The sequence below is a fragment of the Apus apus genome, chromosome 1, assembly GCF_020740795.1.
Source record: "Apus apus isolate bApuApu2 chromosome 1, bApuApu2.pri.cur, whole genome shotgun sequence".
In the NCBI taxonomy this organism is placed as follows: domain Eukaryota; kingdom Metazoa; phylum Chordata; class Aves; order Apodiformes; family Apodidae; genus Apus; species Apus apus.
The window spans coordinates 80,711,536-80,729,401 of record NC_067282.1 but is presented as its reverse complement, the minus strand read 5'-3'; the positions used below and the strand labels follow the sequence as shown (position 1 = coordinate 80,729,401).

Sequence of the window (17,866 nt, the reverse complement as noted above, 5' to 3'; positions counted from 1 at the left end):
CGGTATTCCTGTCATCCCTGGAAGTCCCAGCCACGCACCAGCACACCAAAGCCTTACATTCCGTTCAAATCCAATAACCACCCTTGCTCTGCTCCTCTTCTGCCCCTCTAACCACTCTAAAGACAGTCCACTGCTGACTGAAATGACCTAGAAGTATGAAGGAAGAGAGAAGGGAAGCTGCAGTTAGAGGGGAAACAAACATCCTCACAAACATCAAGGAAGAGACCCTGGCAGGCTTGCAGAGGGAAGCACAGGCAGAGGAAAGATCCAGGCAGAGACACCAGGGAGCAACGGCAACCAAGGGAGAGAAATGGAGACAAAATGGGGTGAAGGGTGTAGAGGGGGGGGAAGGAAATATAAAGATAAGGTGATCGAAAAGGCGAAGGGGAGAAAGAAAGTAAAGGACAAAATGGACATGTGGTGTCCCTAAGTTTGGGCACAGCAGCAGAGTTTGCAGCTTGTTGTCTCGTGAGCCCAGCACTCTGGGAAGGACAGTATCTGTTTAGATTTGTGTCTAAATTTAAACCCTGATTGCCTTGCCTCCCCCTCCTCTCCCCTCCCTCCCTTCCTCTCACCCACCCGCCCTTCTTCCTTGTTCGTAGTGCAGGGCCACTCGCTGTGCTCTGTCAGTTTTCAATCTGAGCAGGAGCCTGGATATTACATACCTTCCACGGCAGCGCGATTTTGCTCCGGCTCGGCTGAAGTTTTCCCACAGATAAGAGGGAAAGGGGTGAGGAAGCAAGACTGCCCCGAGGACACCTCTCTCTAGCAGGACATGGAGGTAAAGAAAACTTTTATTTCCACTAGCTTGTGACTGGCTCCTCAATCTGCTTTGGCTCCACCTTGCAAAGCAACTTCTCACTAAAGGCAGCTCGAAATACCTTTTCGCTGCAGGTCAGATGAAAGTCTCTCCCCCCACCACAGCCCTTGCCTTGCGCCTCAGAAAGTTTTGCAGGTTTTAGTCCAGATTTGGAAAGGAGGGGGACAGTATGGGTGAGAAATTACATCTGTTAAAGGAGAACAGGGAAGAACTGCCTTTTACTTTTTTAGTCTCGGAGGTGGGAAAGCAAATTTACATTTTTAAAGGTATCGTTTTGAAGGGAGGTTTTAAAAACTCAGTAAGAGTGGGGACATGAGGAGAAGTGAACAAACCATACAGGAATAGCAGGTTCCTAGGGGCTGATTCCTACCCAACCCAAGCAGCAGCAGCTGTGATTTGGACCCTAAACAGTGAGCTCCTCCTGTTCCACGTGGACTGAGCAGTCTCACTTTCATTATCTATAGAGCATTTTGCTTCAGGGAAGGGGACCAAACAACCGTTGCTTCGGGGAGGTAAATGAGTAGCACACCCTGGAGAGTTTCATGTGCCTTTTTCTCCATGCTGTGTGCCCCATGCTTCAGCAGAGTCAGATCTCTTGTCTGTGGGTGGGCACATGGCTAGTGGAGCGGGGTGTAAAAGCAGGAATAAGGCTTCCCTGGCAATTAAGTCCAAGCCTGTGTAGCACCCTCTTGGGTAAAGCAGTCCACCTTCCCTTGCCTCTTTTCCCATTCATATGAAATGGGAGTGATGGTGCTTGCTTTGCTCGTGTCAGACTGGATTCACTAGATTTTCCAGCAGCTATTAAGTGAAAAAGGAAAAAAAAAATATATTTTTAGGAGGGGCAAAGGAGATAGAAAGGCGATTACAACATTGGCAAAACCTCAAGTGACGAAAGAGGACTTTTGGTTTTTCTCTCAGCTAAACACAGATCTTGCTAAACACTTTATGCTGTCTTCCCATAAAAGCCTTTTTCTGCATAGGTGCATCCTCAACAGCAGGGAACAGCAGGGAATAATGTGCTTTGAGGTACCACTACAAATTTTCTTAGAAGATTTCCAGTGCATAGCTCAGCTGGGCAGTTTCGATAACACTCAGATGCTAACATCTCAGCCCTTATTATCTGTGCTGGCCTGCCCACAGGCAAGGTTAAAGATCAGGCATGTTCATTACAAGAAATGTCCTCAACAACCTACCTAAACAGATTTTGTTGAGCAAGAAGGACCAAGCAGGGATCAAATGAACTCAGCACAGACTACACGTGGCATGACAAATATATAGCTTTAAAGGGTTTTTAGGTTTGACAGAGCCTTAATCTCTAACTGTTAATGCTTGTTTTATTCTTTTTCACTATATAATATCTTGTGATGTCTCAGAGGGCAAGGGGACTTTGAGTTCTTAATTTGTTATAACTGCTGTGCACAGTAAGCCACATATGGAGCATGGACTAACTTAGGGCAGAGGCAGATATTTTTTTCATGTCCATAACACTCTCATCCACCCCATCTACTCTCCACAGACAGAGGCACCCCTCCAGTATTTTCTGTTGTCTGTCACAGCAGTGTTTCAAAGTATAAAGGGATGGATATACCATTTCCTTTTGGGAGACACATGTGACAGGTATTGCAGGTCTAACAGTCAGGAAGTTTCTCTGAAGTATTTAACCTAAGACTTCCTGACTCTTTATTCTCTTCCTTTACTTCTATTTCCTACTCTTTCCCCATGTTACCATGTATTCTGATCATCTGTAGACTGCTGCATCTGTTCTTATTTTTAAAGCATCTCAGCTTCCAAGACGTTTTTTAAGTAGTAGAGTTGATCTTCCCTTCCTTCCCCAACCCTCCAAAAAGGAGGTTAACATACCAAAAATAAGATGGTATTAGACCAAAATAGAGCCAAGAGCAGTAACTTGAGTTCCCACCTGCCAATTCTCTGCTCTGTTTCTTCCTGAGAGCTTTTCACAGGCAGCAGGACCCAAAGACTCACTACAGCCTTTTGCTTTAAAAATCACATTTAATGGTCCTTCACAACAAGACTGAGAAGTTCTGTCATTTCCCCATTTGCTTCATCAGTGGTGGGCAGAGCTGCTCTGTGCTTTTCTGCTGGCACAACTGGCAAGCTCTTTGCTCCAGTGGCACACATGAGGATTACCAGCATTAGGGAAAGAAAGGGCAGAGGGCTGACCTTGCCAGCTGATTTCCATCACATCTCTGGCAGGAAGATCCTATTTTTGAAAAAGCCACAGAAGCAAGATAGTTAGGATTGCTTTCTTAGAGTGGTTTATGTGGTTTTGCTGCTCCTTAGGGGCTAATACCTACAGCCTTAGCTGCTCTGCTATCAGAAACATGCCACATTGAAAGCACTAACTGTAACCATTTAAGATCCCAAAGAGGGAGAAAAAAGCAGCAAAACTCTCTTCTTGCAGTTCATATAATTTCGTGAGTCTGCTGGTGTTCAGGTCTTTTTTTGTGAAGAACCACCTTCTTGATGCAAGGTAGATTTGAAATCATGAGGCTTATATCAGACTGTTAACATGAGGAGTTCAGATAAAAAATGTTTAAAGCTGGCACTGATGAAAGTTAAGCCACTTGTAAAAAAGCAGCCACTAAACCTTCTTTGGATTCATGGTACAAAAAAGGATCAGAAATTGTTATGTTGGTTTGTTAGTTTACATCTGCAGATTTGGTCCAAGCTGTCTAATTCCCACAGCTGTACGAAACCTTGCTGCAGATGTTGCAAGTTAAGGCATCCACCAAAAGTGCTTGTGGCATTCTGCAGCCCGTATTCAAGAACAGTCATGGCATTCCTCTTCCCAGCCTCTCTGTAGGGGCTTGGGAGCATGGAGACATTTGAACTTTACTCACACAGCAAAGGGAAGCAATCCAAGACTGAGTTTAACTTTGGTGGCTCCCTATGGTGCAATGTGTTCCCTAAGTTGCAAAGGTGCAGCATCCAGGTTTATTCTGGAAAGGCCCTCCTCCTCTTTGTGCCTACCAGCAGATTTAATTTCTTTCTGTGACATCTCCATTCCCCTGTCTCTTTTCTGCAACTAGCTCCTGATAGATCTTCATTTTGCCTGTTGCTACACTAGCTGAGGAGAAGGGGTGCTTTTGTAGGGCTTGAGAACACTTCCCTTCAGGGCAACATATTGGACATGACTCCAGCCCCAGGACCTGTGCTCTCCCTGCACCACAACATCCTCATCTGGGACATTTGGGGAGTGATCGGACCCCTTCTCTTTTCAGTAAAGGTCCATCCTGTGTCAGGATACCCTGGGTCCTGCACAAGTCCTCTAGTGAGCAGCAGAGTAGCATGGAGAAAATTCCTCATAGTCCTCTGTTTCCCATCTCAGCAGGGATCTGCAGAAACGTCTAAGGGTTCAAACATGTCCTTTCCCACAACAGGCAAGGTCAGAAGCCACCACTGGCTGTGGTCAGCCAGATATCATGACTGAGAACATTTCTAGTTCTGGTATCCCAGTTGCTTCATCCTTCCAGGAGCCATGGGGAATTATGCCCTTCCCAAACTACAGGGCAGCTATCTTCTAGCATAGGCACTTACCCTGTACCCAGGAAAACTGAGCTAAGGATATGTTCTAGAGTCATGGAGTCACCAGGGTTGGAAGGGACCTCTGAAGATTATCTAGTCCAACCCCCCTGGCCGAGCAGGGTCACCTAGAGCACATCACACAGGAACGTGTCCAGGTGGGTTATGAATGTCTCCAGCAAAAGAGACTCCACAACCTCTATGGGCAGCCTGTTCCAGGGCTCTGTCACTCTCACAGTAAAGAAGGTTTTTGCTTATATTTAGGTTGAACCTCCTGTGCTTCAACTTGTGCCCATTGTCCCTTGTTCTGTCACTGGACACTGCAGAAAAGAGACTGGACCCATCCTCCTGTCATCTGCCCTTTAGATCTTTATAAGCATTTATGAGATTCCCCTTCTGTCTCCTCTTCTCCAGGCTAAACAGATCCAGGTGTCTCAGCCTTTCCTCAAAGGGCAGATGGTCCATTACTCCAGACATCTTTGTGGCCCTGCACTGGTCTCTTTCCATTAGTTCCTTGTCCTTCTTGAACTGGAAAGCTCAGAACTGGATGCAGTACTCCAGATGTGGCCTCACCAAGTTAACTGTCACCCAAGAGGACTGAAATGTGGGGAATGGGGAAAGGATACATGGTACTGTGCAGAGGAGGGTGCTGAAATCTGTAACCATTATGGTCCTCAGAGCAGCAGGACAGCAGGCCACAAAGAGGTGAGAGGGGCTGAGCGAGGTCTCTGCCCACCCTTGCAGCTGTGGAGTCAAGATTAAATACAGGCATTACGCCACCGTTAGTTCTGCCAGGAAACAATTTCGCCTTCTCAGGAAGCTCCAATGCTTGGCTTTCATTTCAAAAATTAAAACATTTCTTCTCCACTCTCTTTTTTTCTTTTTGCTTAACAGAACATTTTAACCTCAAATACACTTGTTTTCAGTGTTTCCTCCCCAGTTCATTAAAATGACACATTCCTACAGAGTGTCTGTGTAGATAAAGGAAAGGGTACTTAAATATACTAGGAGAAGTGCCATATGACCCCCATTTTACTCCTCAGGTCTGGGCAGATTTAGCACCTGCCTGACATTAAATGCCATGTCTGCAGCAGAGCTGGAAAGGATCAGGTTTGCCAGACTTCCACATCCCAGCAACTGGATGAAGCCCCCTCTTGAAGAACAGAAAAGAACAAAACCAAACCCCATGGGCTCAGTTGGAATCCTTACTTGTACCTAGCAGACACCTCAGAGTAAATGGTTTGCAGAATTAAAGCTTTTCCTGTCTCACTGGAGAGGAATGATTTTTCTGAACTTCTCCCGCACTTCCCATTTTAACCTTTGGGCATCTGAGTATTCCATGTTATGGTGACAGTGTTTTGGAAAAGCTTTCTTTCCTGTATTCCACAGTCTAATTGGCAGGATATGCTACTGTTGAGCAACGTATCATGCATACCTTTTCTCATACATTCCCAGGATCTGCTTATCTGAAGAACGGGGAAAACATCAGCATTGCATTATCAATAGGCGCCACTAGGAAACTCTGCTGGTTTTCATCATGAAAATCACCAAGCCCATATAAAGTAGGGGTGGTTTTCCTGTTTCCAAGTGTTTGGTTAACAGTTGTAGGGAGGCGAATGTTTCCTAAAACATCAGCTTTGTAGCCTGAGTTTGGGATCTGAGATGGCAGCTGTACTCAGCAGCAAGAGAGCCTGTTTGGAAGACCTGTCTAGGCCTTCTTGTAGGTGCTGTAATGCTGCTGAGGTGCAGATTGTCTTGGTGACTTACAGACAACTGTATGCCTTCAGCAGTTTGCAACATGGCATGCACAAGGATGAATTTGATCTGTTGTGTAAGGAGAAGTTAATATTACGCACTCACTTTACAGCTGTTTCACACTTATTGTCAGAGACATGGGACACTTTTTTCTTATAGAGCCTCATGTAACCATGGATTTAAGTCTCACTTCATCCAAGTCACAGCATATCCAGCTATGAGTCTTATGCCAGGAATGCTTCTACATTAGGATCAGGTCTGAGGCATATCTTTATCATATCTTATTGCCAGTATATGGGTCTTGGTAACATACTGACAGCAGCAAGGCTTATCTGCCCCATTAGTACCAAATGGAGTTTTCACCTGTTTAGAAAAAAAAAGACGCCAGGCCAAATTCTTGTCAGATGTGACCACATCACTTGCTAAAAACAAAGACTCAGATCTCACCTGCCAGATTCATGGCATGCCCTTTTTCCTATGTTCTTCAGCATCAATTTTTAATAGAGCTCAAAACTCACACAACAGGCAGCAAGGCGGTAAGCTTGTTTTTGCATACAAGTGTCCTTACCTAGATGAACCCATTTACCCTTTGTAATGAGATGCACACAGTGTTTTGGTCAGTGTGGATGACTACTGGCCAATCTGCAAAGGATATTGATTTACCATTGCCAGTTTCAACAAAGCCACTGTTCACCTCATGCTTCTCAAATGCATGCTCTCAGCATGGTCGGACTGCAGCTCAAATTGTGCTTTTGTACACATTGATAGCTATGGCATGCAGTGGTGCTTTTCTGAGCATCTCAAAGTACTTTACAGAACATACCTTTCCCTCATGCCCTATCACTGAACCAAGCTACATGCTGCTTCTTAAGGCCAGAAATACATTGCTTGCATGGATCACAGCTCTTCAGGCACAGAGAATTAATGCATGCAGTTTGGGAAGTCTCAGTATCTAAAGGATGCATACCGACAACTTGTTGTTCACAGAAAGACACAAAAAATGCAAAGGCGAGGATGGAATCAAATCCCTGTGGCTATTAAGGAAGACAGAGGACAGTAATCTAAAATTTTTAACGCAGAGGAACAGAATTGGTTAGTGCATAGTAACAGCTGTATATCTAGGAATAATGGGATCCAATGAAAGGGAAGATGTATATCTCACCAAATACCAAGGAGGACTTCTAGCAGTGAGATCTGGCCAGGTTTGGAACAGTGCAGTGGAAACCAAAGGTAGTAGACACCTCTTTCCTGTAAGAGATTAAAAAATAGACTGGACAGAGCTTTAGAAAGATAATGGCAGGAGTGATCTTCTGTTGCATTCAAACAGTAGCATTGATGAGGCCACCAGAGGGGCAGGATGATACTGTTTTGCAGTTTTGGAGCTGAGAGCAGAAGCTAGTGGCTATTCAGCATCAAGCCCCAAAAGTGTTTCTGATTCCTTCTTGTCAGATCACATTGTTCAAGCCCTGCAACCTTCTGCCTCGGGGAAACTTGGGTCAAAATAAATGGGCATCATATCTGGGAACTGTTATTTTATTGCCTGAATAACACACAAAACCAATTTTCTTTGTATTCTTTCTTCCTGTTTTAAAAATGGGTTTCTTACCTTTAAAAATGTTTACTGCAATCATGGGTTATTCAAGTAAATCACCCCGAAATTCCTTTCTGCTGAGTGCAACGTTCCCCTGATGAAAGTTCAGATCAAACAGGTCCATTTTATTATACACACACTTGAGCTTGTCTGCCAGGTTTCCTGGGAATTTCATCCCTTGCACCCTGCAGCAATTGTGTGTTTAACTTGTGATATGTGCACAGTATAGTTTGGTTTCCTACTTAGTCTTTAGAAAGTGCACAGTTGCCAACAATGTCCCTCCATGAAAAGGCAGTGTTTTCATTCCCAGTTTTAAGGTATTCATTCACAATTAAAGGCAGGGGGGCTGTCCACACAAACAAATACAGACATGCACACCAGTCCTCTAGACAGCAGGTGCCTGTTAAGAGGACAGAGAGGAAGAAAAGGCATGGGTTCATGAATACACTGGAGCATGGTGTGACAGGAGACATAAGGGTAACAAGTCAGACAGGTCACCCATACAGAGAGGAAACAGTCTAAACACCTTTTTAATTTCTCAGCTCAATGCAAAGTTGTCTTTTTCACTCATATCAGGACTTCTAATCTCATATCACATTAAGTCCTGCTCTCTACAGCTCAAGAAGCCTTAGCCCACAGCTCCTCAGGGATGACTTCTCAACCCCTTTCCTCATGCTCACATGGGACTCACCTTCCTTGACTCTGCCCTCCCCCTCTAGCCCCCTGCCCTTGACACTGGCATCTCACACTACTCCAGTTCTGACCTCAGGCACCCAGTGCAGGTGACCCACCAGCGATGCTCTCAGTGACATGTTCTGCAGGGCTTTGCGCAGAAACGTGGATGCTCAAGGTCCGGTCTTACACGGTCCAGTCTTACAAGGTCCAGCCCTTGCAGTGGTTTCAGGCTCTGATCCAGCAAACTGAAACCTGCATCATCTACAGCAGCATTTTCAGCCTTTGTAGTGGGCACCACTTTGGTCTGTAGGTTCTCCAAGGCCAAAGCTGGAAGCCTTTTTCCTTTTGTAACCTGTATGAAAGAAAACCTGTCAAGTAATTAAACTGTCACATGCTATTTCTTGTGTCTCTGCTCTCTGCAACTGCAAAAATTGCTGGATCATTCTCTTGTAAGTTAAATATCTTTTTTCTTCTCAACACTTTCGATTTTAAGGTCCATGAATTGCAGTGACATGCTGCCCAGAGCCTCCTAGTGCTGATTTACTCACTGAGCAAGTGTTGAGCCAGCACTGAGCCCCCGCTTCCTGGACACCTGGTTCCGGAGGCCCTGCTTTAACCTGGAGAAACTGTGTCTGAGGTTGAAGGAACTTAGACCCCTTCTTGCCACATGTAAGAGTTTAAATCATCTGTCAGGAAAATGAAATAGAGCATTGATGTAGGTAGGGTGTTTCAGAGCTCTCGCAAATGTTGGGTTTCTCGTTTATAGTGCTTTTGGGAGAATTTTATAAGCGAGACAACTCAGAAACAAGTATAATTATCTTCCTCAGATCCTAGGAAAAAAAAAAAATCAAAGGCTAAGCTGCAGCTCAGGAATTGCTTGTGTGCATTTTCCTTAGGGTACATAGTAAAGTAATTTACCTACAGAAATTTCTAAATTCCTAATGCCTCATGAAAGCTGATCCAGACTGGGATGGAAATTCAGAGAGTAATTTTCAAATATAACTGCAAATTACAGCTGTCTGGATCTCTTTGCCCAGCACAGTTTCTGGTTTTTAAGAGTCTTAGAAAGAGAGAGACCCCAAAGGGAGGGCAGCTGCTGAGAAAGCAGCTTTGCAGATCCTAAGTGCCACTAGGGTTGCTTAGCCCTTCAGGGTCCAGCTAAAAAGACATCTCTGTGGGTATAGCTTAACATTCACACGTCAAGCTGGCTGCTAGCTGAGTGCTTCCTATCATTTTCCTCTGCTCCATATCTGCCTATCTTTTTAGACTAAATTCCTGGCTCAGATAAGTATGAACCTCCTTCTCTGACCTGCTTGTATCCAAGTGTAGTGTAGACCTAACTTAATAGCAATGTGTTACAAAGATTGCACAGTCCTAACTGATGAGTCCTGGAAGCTGCAGCAGTTGGGAGCTGTGTGCAGGCTCATTTTCCATTCTGATTTTCTGTTCCCAGCAAATTAAGTGGAGCTGGATCCCTGTGCTGCTACATCTAGACTGTCTCTAGTGTTGAATTTAAACAGAGAGGTATCACAATCCAGTTAAAGCATTTACTGAAGTATTTTTCATTGTCTTTACATCTGACATTCTGGGTTCCTTCTTTGACAGTTCAGTGACTTCAGCTTCTAATTTGACCTCTGAATAGCTTCAGATTAGATAGTTAATGCAGACAGCACATGCACCTGCTCTTTAACCACTCTGCCAGTCCAAGAGCTTTCCCTTGCTCGTCTCCCCTTGTGTTTGAGCCTCCTCCTCTTGAAGTTTTTCTTATTTCAGACCTCTGCAAAAAGCAGGGCTTTTTTCCTCACCTCACATGGGGCAAGCAAGGGAGAAGCTAAACTGAATCACGGCTGAAAGGTGATTCATCAGGCTGAGCCTCATTTCCCACTACAGGAGCTGTTTCATGCCCTCAGACCATTTCCTTCAGAGCAGCTGCCCCAGCGTCTCTGTGTCTGCAGGGGAGCCTTCCTTGCATTGTGTCTACAGCTACAGGGCTATGCAAGGTGCTTAAGGCAACACTATGATTTGGGTGGTTTAAAACACTGATATTCTGTAAGGCACATTTGAACCAGTGGAAGGCTGTTAATCTCAGAGGCCTGTATCAGAAATCCACAGCTCATACATTTTATTCCCCACTCTCAAAGACTATGCATGCATGCCCAGCCTTCCTGGTCAGCTCTCTCTCCTGTGCCTGGGCTTGCATGAGATGGGATGCACTGGCCTCACTGACCACACTAGTTCTCCTCTCCTTGCTGGCAGCCTGGCAGGTTTTGCCTGTTGTTCCTCCATTAGCTCACCCCTCGTCCTTCTAGAGCAACAGGAGCTCCCCAGAACAAGGCCTGGAAGTAAACACAGAGAGGCACCAATTTATCTGGGGAAAGTTGACAGGTTGTGTACAGTTCCCAGACCATTAAGAAAAACAGACGTCTGAGAGGGAAACATTGGGAAGCTGAGAAGGATCATGGGGAAAATCCCAGCCAGGAATGGAGCACTGCACAAGCAGCTGGTGCAAACACTGCACTATGTAAGCAGGCTACAACTCACAGTGGCTATCACTGCTCTTCTTCAGTACTGCCATCTCACCCCTGGAGGCATTTGCGAGTATCATGAGTATCTCAAGGACAAATCCCAGATATTGGTTGTAGAAGCTGCTAAAGACACGTGGGAAGCAATTTGCTCCAGTCCAGCCAGACCATGGTCTCAGTGACATCTGTTGTCAGCTTTAGATTAAGACATCAGCATCACTCTACCAGAGGTAGAAATCAGCTTTGGCTCCAAAGGAGCTATTCCACATCTGGAGTGTCTGTAGATTCCTCAAACAACATGACCTCATCAACTTACCTATTCAATGGATAGTTTCTGAGAAATAAACCCTTTATTCCCCCCACATGCTTTTCATTTATATTATCTGTATTTTAGATAGTTGTAGTAGCTCATGTCTGGTTGTATCAGCCAAGTTTTTGGACAGCATTTGTTGCTGGAGGGCTCCCATCAGATGGAGAGAAGGAGTTAATGACAGGACTATATATCCTGCCTAACATACCAGAAAAGCCAGAACTCTTCCTGAACTAAACTGAAAGCTGTGTAGGTGTTCATCTAATTTAAGTCTGGCAAAATGAAAAGTAGTGCTGCTTGAAAGAGAGCCGGGATCTTGAGTTATTTAGGAAAGTGGTGCATTGGCTCTCAGATGACACTAAAATCCTGCTGCCAAGTTAATGCCCACTGACCTCTTTCCTTGTGACCTTCTTGGAGGAGCTGAGGGCTGTATTTAAGAGACCTTATTTTCAGCATACCAGTTAAAATCCTCATAATGTCAAGTAATAGGAACGCTCAGGTTATCTGCTACAAGATTCTGGCTCACTGGCCACACTAATGTTTTAGAATCACAAAGTATTTCCCCAAGTAACACTTAGGGTTATTGTAAACTTGATGGAAAAAGACTGCAGATGTGCCACCAGTGTCCACTTGGAGTGAGGGAAGAGCTCCAGTATATCAATATTGTTCTTTTAAGGCCAAATGCTCATTATAATGAGCAAAAAAATGAAAAGTAGTTTACCTGAAACTGTTCCAGGTAAATACAACCAGTATTTAAACCAGACAATATTAACTCAAAGGAAACAGCAGGACAGTAAGTTCCCAGGAATTCATAAAGGGAGAGGACACATTAATCTAGTTTTCTAGTGTAGTCAAACCTAGCAATTGGACAGATCTTTTTGAAACTAGTCACATATTTGTATCTCAGTGCTTTAGATTACTGATGGCCCATCTCCAGTTTGCAGCGTACAGGATACAACTGGGTAGTAGTTAGATGGTTTGAAATACATCACCACCTGCAGTGACCACATATAAACTATCAGTTTTTGAATCTCACTGTACGTCTTCCGTTTTTTTTTTTCTTTTTTTTTTTCTTTTTTTTTTTCCTTGAAGCTGTACCATCTTATGTATCTCAGCCTCCTTCAAAAAGGTATGTCTTGCCCTCATCACAGCCAAGGCCTGAAAAGAGACACTAGTGCAACCCCAGAGACTCAGCAGGGAGAGCCCCATGTGGTATGTCTGGGCTTAAAACCCAGGACAGATGAGTTTTTGAAGTTGCACTGTTTCAGGTGACAGGAAAACCCCTCTCTTGCAAAGAGGGCTGCTCTGGAGAAAGGCTGCCATGTGGCTTGTGTGGGCACAGCCTCTGTGCCTTTCATTGTTTCTCCACTTGTGTGGCTGGACATGGCTGCATCCAGCCAGATATCAACTTTATCCACAGTTCTTTTCCTCCTGACTGAAACTATTTCCATGTTGGCTGCTTGGCCTGACTGCAGGCAGCTGTGTCAGGCTTTCAATGAGGCAATTGCTCACAGCATGGCCCTTTTACAGGAAAGGGTGAGGTCTTTTCTTCTTGAATTGATTGGACTCCTTAATGAGGCTTATCTCTTTTCCCTGCTCTCTCAGACACATTGGTTGCCCTGCCTGTAGGCAACTGGCCTGGCTGGCAGGTTTTTGCCTCTCCACCTAGCCCTCCTACCCTTTCTCTCCACTGTCTGACAGTAAATGTTGTCAGTATCTTAAAAGCCAAGTAATCTTGATGATTATTATGTCTTTTTACTGTATGTAGCACAGCTTCTCCCCCCTGTAGCCTCAAGTCTCACTGGTACTTAACAACCTTTTATTTCACCTTCCTACCTCTCATCCTAGCCTCCTATTTTCTCACTGCAATAGTGACTTTGTCCTTTAAGTACCTTTTCAGCCTTTCCCCTTGATGGGCTGAGAGATTTGGGGTTTTTCAGCCTAAAGAAGAGAAGGCTCCAGGGAGACCTTATAATGGCCTTCCAGTACCTGAAGGGGGCCTACACGAAAGCTGGGGAAGGGCTTTTTACAAAAGCATGGAGTGACAGGATGACAGGGAACAGTTTGAAACTGGAAGAGGGTAGATTTATGTTAGACATTAGGAAGAAATTCTTCACTACGAGGGTGGTGAGACATTGGAACAGGTTGCCCACAGAAGTTCTGGATGCCCCATCCCTGGAAGTGTTCAAGGGATGGGACTCTGAGCAACCTGGTCTAGCAGGAGGTGTCCCTGCCCATGCAGGGGAGTTGGAACTAGGTGATCTTCAAGGTCCCTTTCAACCCAAACCATTCTATGATTCTATTAATGTTCTGTCTTCTGGCACTAAATATCATTTCAGTTGTTCTTATTGTTACTGCTTTAAACATCTTTTAGCCAATCCTTCCTCTTACACAGTTGACTTGGTGGCTTAGGGAAACCATGGTCTGACTGTGGTTGCTGAGCCTGTGTGGGTTACTACTCATTAGGGTGTAGCCCTGCAGCTGCAGGCAGGAAGGGTAAGCTGAACAAACAGGGGATGCATGTGACTGAGATGTGAAATCTGTTGTCTCACTAGCAAAGTGTCTTTAATACATCTTTATAATAATGCTGGGTATTACAAAGTTTAAAAAAGCTTTAGAAACCAGGCTGAAATACCATTGAAAATATCGTTATCTGGGAGAGAATCAATCCTTCATGGGTACTGGACTTTTTTAGGACTTGCTTAGGAAGAGTTTTGTGGCAACAGGTCATCTCAACTAATATGTGTCCAAAGTGCCCTGTACCACACAAAGTCCAGATGGCTGCTTCTCCTGGATACAGAGGTGAAATGGAGATACCTGGTCTGGGTCCATGTTCATGCAGAGCTGTGACTGGGCTGACAACCCCTTTGGTGTGAGTACAGCACCACACAAATGCATCCAGTTTGGTGGGCACCATGAGAAGTCATGCAACACTCTTTGACTATGGGGGTCCAGTCCCTTACTACAGGTTTCCTTTATGTTGCTCTGCATTGCAGTGTAGCTCCACACCCTCAGACAAGTGTTGTGGAGAACCCACGTGCCATGCAGGACCAAGCATCAAGGCGGAACTTGTGAATCCCAAGATGAAAATTCTGCCCTAGATTTTGAGCAGCTGAGGGCAAGTTATTATGTCCTAGATCAACAACAGGACAAATGCAGAACTGAGACACTAATCCACATCTTCAGCCTGGAAAAGCCCCTTGCAACCATCACCTGACTCTGCTGGTTCCTTCATTAGGAATCTGTCTGATCAACATTAAAATTCAGCCAGTGCCTGGGATGTTCTTTCTGTACAAGCCTGGGAACACCCTGCTTGATCTGCCCATGGGTGCTCTGCTGCCCAGACCAAACTGGCATTAGAAATTAGGCTTTTCCCTGTTAACACTATCCCCACCCCACATCCTCACCTCAACTTTTCACTCCTTTCCCTGGGAGAATACTCTGAGGATGATGAACACAAGCTCACAGGACCAGGCATCTCACACAAAGCACTTCTCATGGAAAAGGAATCAGTGATACCCGTGTGTTGCTGGGGTTTCTGCAGTCACCTCAGACAAGGATGCCCAAGCACTATATATCCACACCAAACAGTTAATTTACTTTTTAAACGATCTGCCACCTCCTTCCTCGAGTAGCAAGTCGTGACTGAAGAGCCAGGTGCCTTATCCTGCACAGGGTGCAGCAGAGCCCAGAGCTGTGTGGGTCTGTGTAGGGGCTGGGCTGAGGTGACAGCCGTGCTGCCCCTGCCAGGCACGCTGCCCAGCAGAGGCCAGGTGCTGCAGCTCCCTGCCTCTTTTGGTAACGGGCACTTGATCAAACCATTCTTGGCAGCCTTTGACAGACATGATAAGACACTTGCTTGGGAAGGCCTGGGCTCTGCTCTGTTCTCAGGGGGTTGGGCTTCAAACTCTTTGGTCTGTCTAGCAAGAGATGGTTTTAAATCCAGTGCTTATCCAGCTAGGGTGAGCACTTGCCAGCCTGCTGTTAAAGCTGTGCCAATGCATAGCAAAGAATTCCAGGTTCCCCAGGATGGAGCAGGGCTCATGCACCTGCCTGGTGGTCCAAATGCTCTCCTGACAGATAAAACTGTGGCTTCCCCTGGTACTATTTCTGTGGGGTATGCAGCAGTGGCTACATATGCATTAAAAGGCACAAGCCCATACATTGTCCTCTCAGCAGAGGCTCCTATAACCATTATAGTTTGAGGTACTGATGCTGTAATGAATCGGCCTGTGCATGTAGTAATGAACTCCACAAAGGCAAACGGGGGCGCTGCTTTCTCCACTTTGGACCCAGGAGGCCGTGAGGACAACAGCAGCAGTCCCACCTCATTAGGTTAAACTCAGACTTCAAGCAGTTACTCTGCTGAGAAGAGATGCCTTGTACAAGATGTGGAGAAAGCTGGCATTGGTACCAACCGTCCATCATGAAAAATGATGCTACATAACATGCGTATTGCACCCACATAGCTAGTCAAAATATGTCAACAGCAAAGGGAGGGACTTCCCAGAGGGAAGGTTAAAATTATGATTACCTCATTTTATTTTCATTGTAGTCACTCTCTGAAACAGAAAGCAGCTAGTGTATTTACCACTTCTAATTTCCTGATGTCTACAGATGTTTCCTATAATTCTGCTGTGAAGGACTCTGTTCTTTGCCTGTAAGTCTGGCACTGGCTGCTCTCTGCAGCCACCTCCTCCCACCCAGCATCAGCTGGCTCTACTGACAGAGGCAGCCACAGCATCACTGGGGGCAATGGAGATGCAGCTGCACTTACGATGCTCTTGAACCACACCACCTAGCTCCAGCCACCACCCTGTGGTCCCTGTTGCCCAGTGTGATTAGGGTGGTGTCCTGGTTTGAGCCAGGATGAAGCCAATTTTCCTTTCACTGATTTTTTTTTTTCTTCAGTGAGCTTTCTTTTAACTAGCAACATTCTGTTCTAGCTAGGCTGATAAGACACTGGAATGTTTCTCTAACTGCTGGGTCTTCAAGGTCGCACCTTCACTCTGCCAGCTCAGACACTACGGGGAGATCTGTGACCCCCCCATAGGAAGCTGAGTTAGACAGACAGCAAAACTGGCCAGAGATATTCCATTCCATATAGCTACGTAAGCTCAGAGGAAGGTCAGAGATCACAGAAGACAACTTTCTTCCTGCTTCTTCTTCCCTTCTCTTCCATCCATGGCTGGTGTCCGGGGAGGACTCCGTCCATCCAGCACCATGGACCCCCAGGCTCGAGCTCTCCTGACCCTCATCACTCTGCTCTCTCTCCAGCAGCAGTCTGGGATTTTTCAGGACTGTTGGCAGCTGAGGGGAGTGCTGTGGGAGTTGCTGGGGGTGGGGGGAGGCGAGAAGTTTTTGCTCATACCTGAACATATTTGTATGTAATTGTGTATATTTTCTTATATCATTAGTGTTTAATTAAAATTGTGTAGTTTAGTTTTCAATCCAGCCAAGTCTCTCTCTTTTTCTCTCTCTTCTTCCCTACCTGGGTGGGAGGGGGAGGGGATCGAGAGCTTTGTTGTTGGACCTGAGTCAAACGGTGACAGGTGGTTTATTGTTCAAAATAACCATTTGCTTTGGTGTTCACAAGCTTTAGGCAGTCCTGAGGTTACCTGGAGGGCAGTACCAGAGAAAGACCCTGAACAAGTTTCTGATTCAAGCAGGCAGCAAAGGTTTCCTGAGAAGAGCCTAACTCCAGCTACTGTGCTAAGTATCCAGGGCCTTTTTCACATAAGCATGGGTAGCTCAAATCAGTGAAAGAAGGATAATCAGCAGGACTTTCCCTCTGCTTTTAGCAAGCAAGGACAGGTGTAAAAAACCACATTTATTTACAGCACAGCAGACAAGTTCAACACGGTGCCTTTTCCTTCAAACAGTATCTGTCCCTTTACTAGTTTCTGGTTGCATGGTATCTCCCGCCTCCTCCAAATTCTCAAACCATGCTTTTGTGAGCCTTTAAATTTGGCAGATCTGAGACTCTGTAGTTTTGAAATTACTGCACTGTATTTGGGAGCTGCTTGCTGTCTTCTGGATGAAAGCTGCTCATCATTGCTGAGCTGGAATATCCTCACATTACACTTTGGGCAGTGCTTGACCCTGAGTGCCAAGATAGCAGCAGTCCATGAGGGAACGCTCAGAAGGAGAAAATCAAGACCAGACCACTGAAAGACTGAAGAAAAATGTTGTCTTCAAGAAATTCTTTCCAAACACAGGGAAATGTTACACATTTTTACATATCTTTTGTAAAGTAGGATTTTCATGCCTTTTGTCCTAAAAACCCGGCTTTGAAGTCATAGAAGCATAGAATGGTTTGGGTTGGGAGGAATCACAGAATCTTAGGGGTTGGAAGGGACCTCTGAAGACCATTGAGTCCAACCCCCCTGCCAGAGCAGGACAAAAAAAACCAAAACAAAACACCAAACACCAACTAGGGCAGATCACTCAGAAAGGCATCTAGACAGGTCAGTTTGAATCCATTGCCCCTTGTCCTATCACAGGGCACAAGTGAAAAGAGGGTGTCTCTGCCTTCTTGATGCCCAGCCCTCATGTATTTATAGACAGTAATTAGATCCCCCCTCAGTCTTCTCCTCTCTAGACTGAAAAGCCCCAGCTCTCTCAGCCTTTACTCATAAGGCAGGTGTTCC

General features: G+C 45.4%; 1 protein-coding gene across 1 annotated transcript in view; it reads left to right on the top strand.

Moving 5' to 3' along the window:
• Positions 1-577: 577 nt before the first annotated feature.
• Positions 578-17,866, top strand: part of RCSD1 (RCSD domain containing 1) — a 37,140-nt gene continuing 19,851 nt past the window's right edge. The window contains exon 1 of the mRNA XM_051642169.1: positions 578-781. Within this exon, the coding sequence (XP_051498129.1) occupies positions 776-781 (6 nt within the window). The 5' untranslated portion in view covers positions 578-775. The remainder of the gene's footprint in view (positions 782-17,866) is intronic.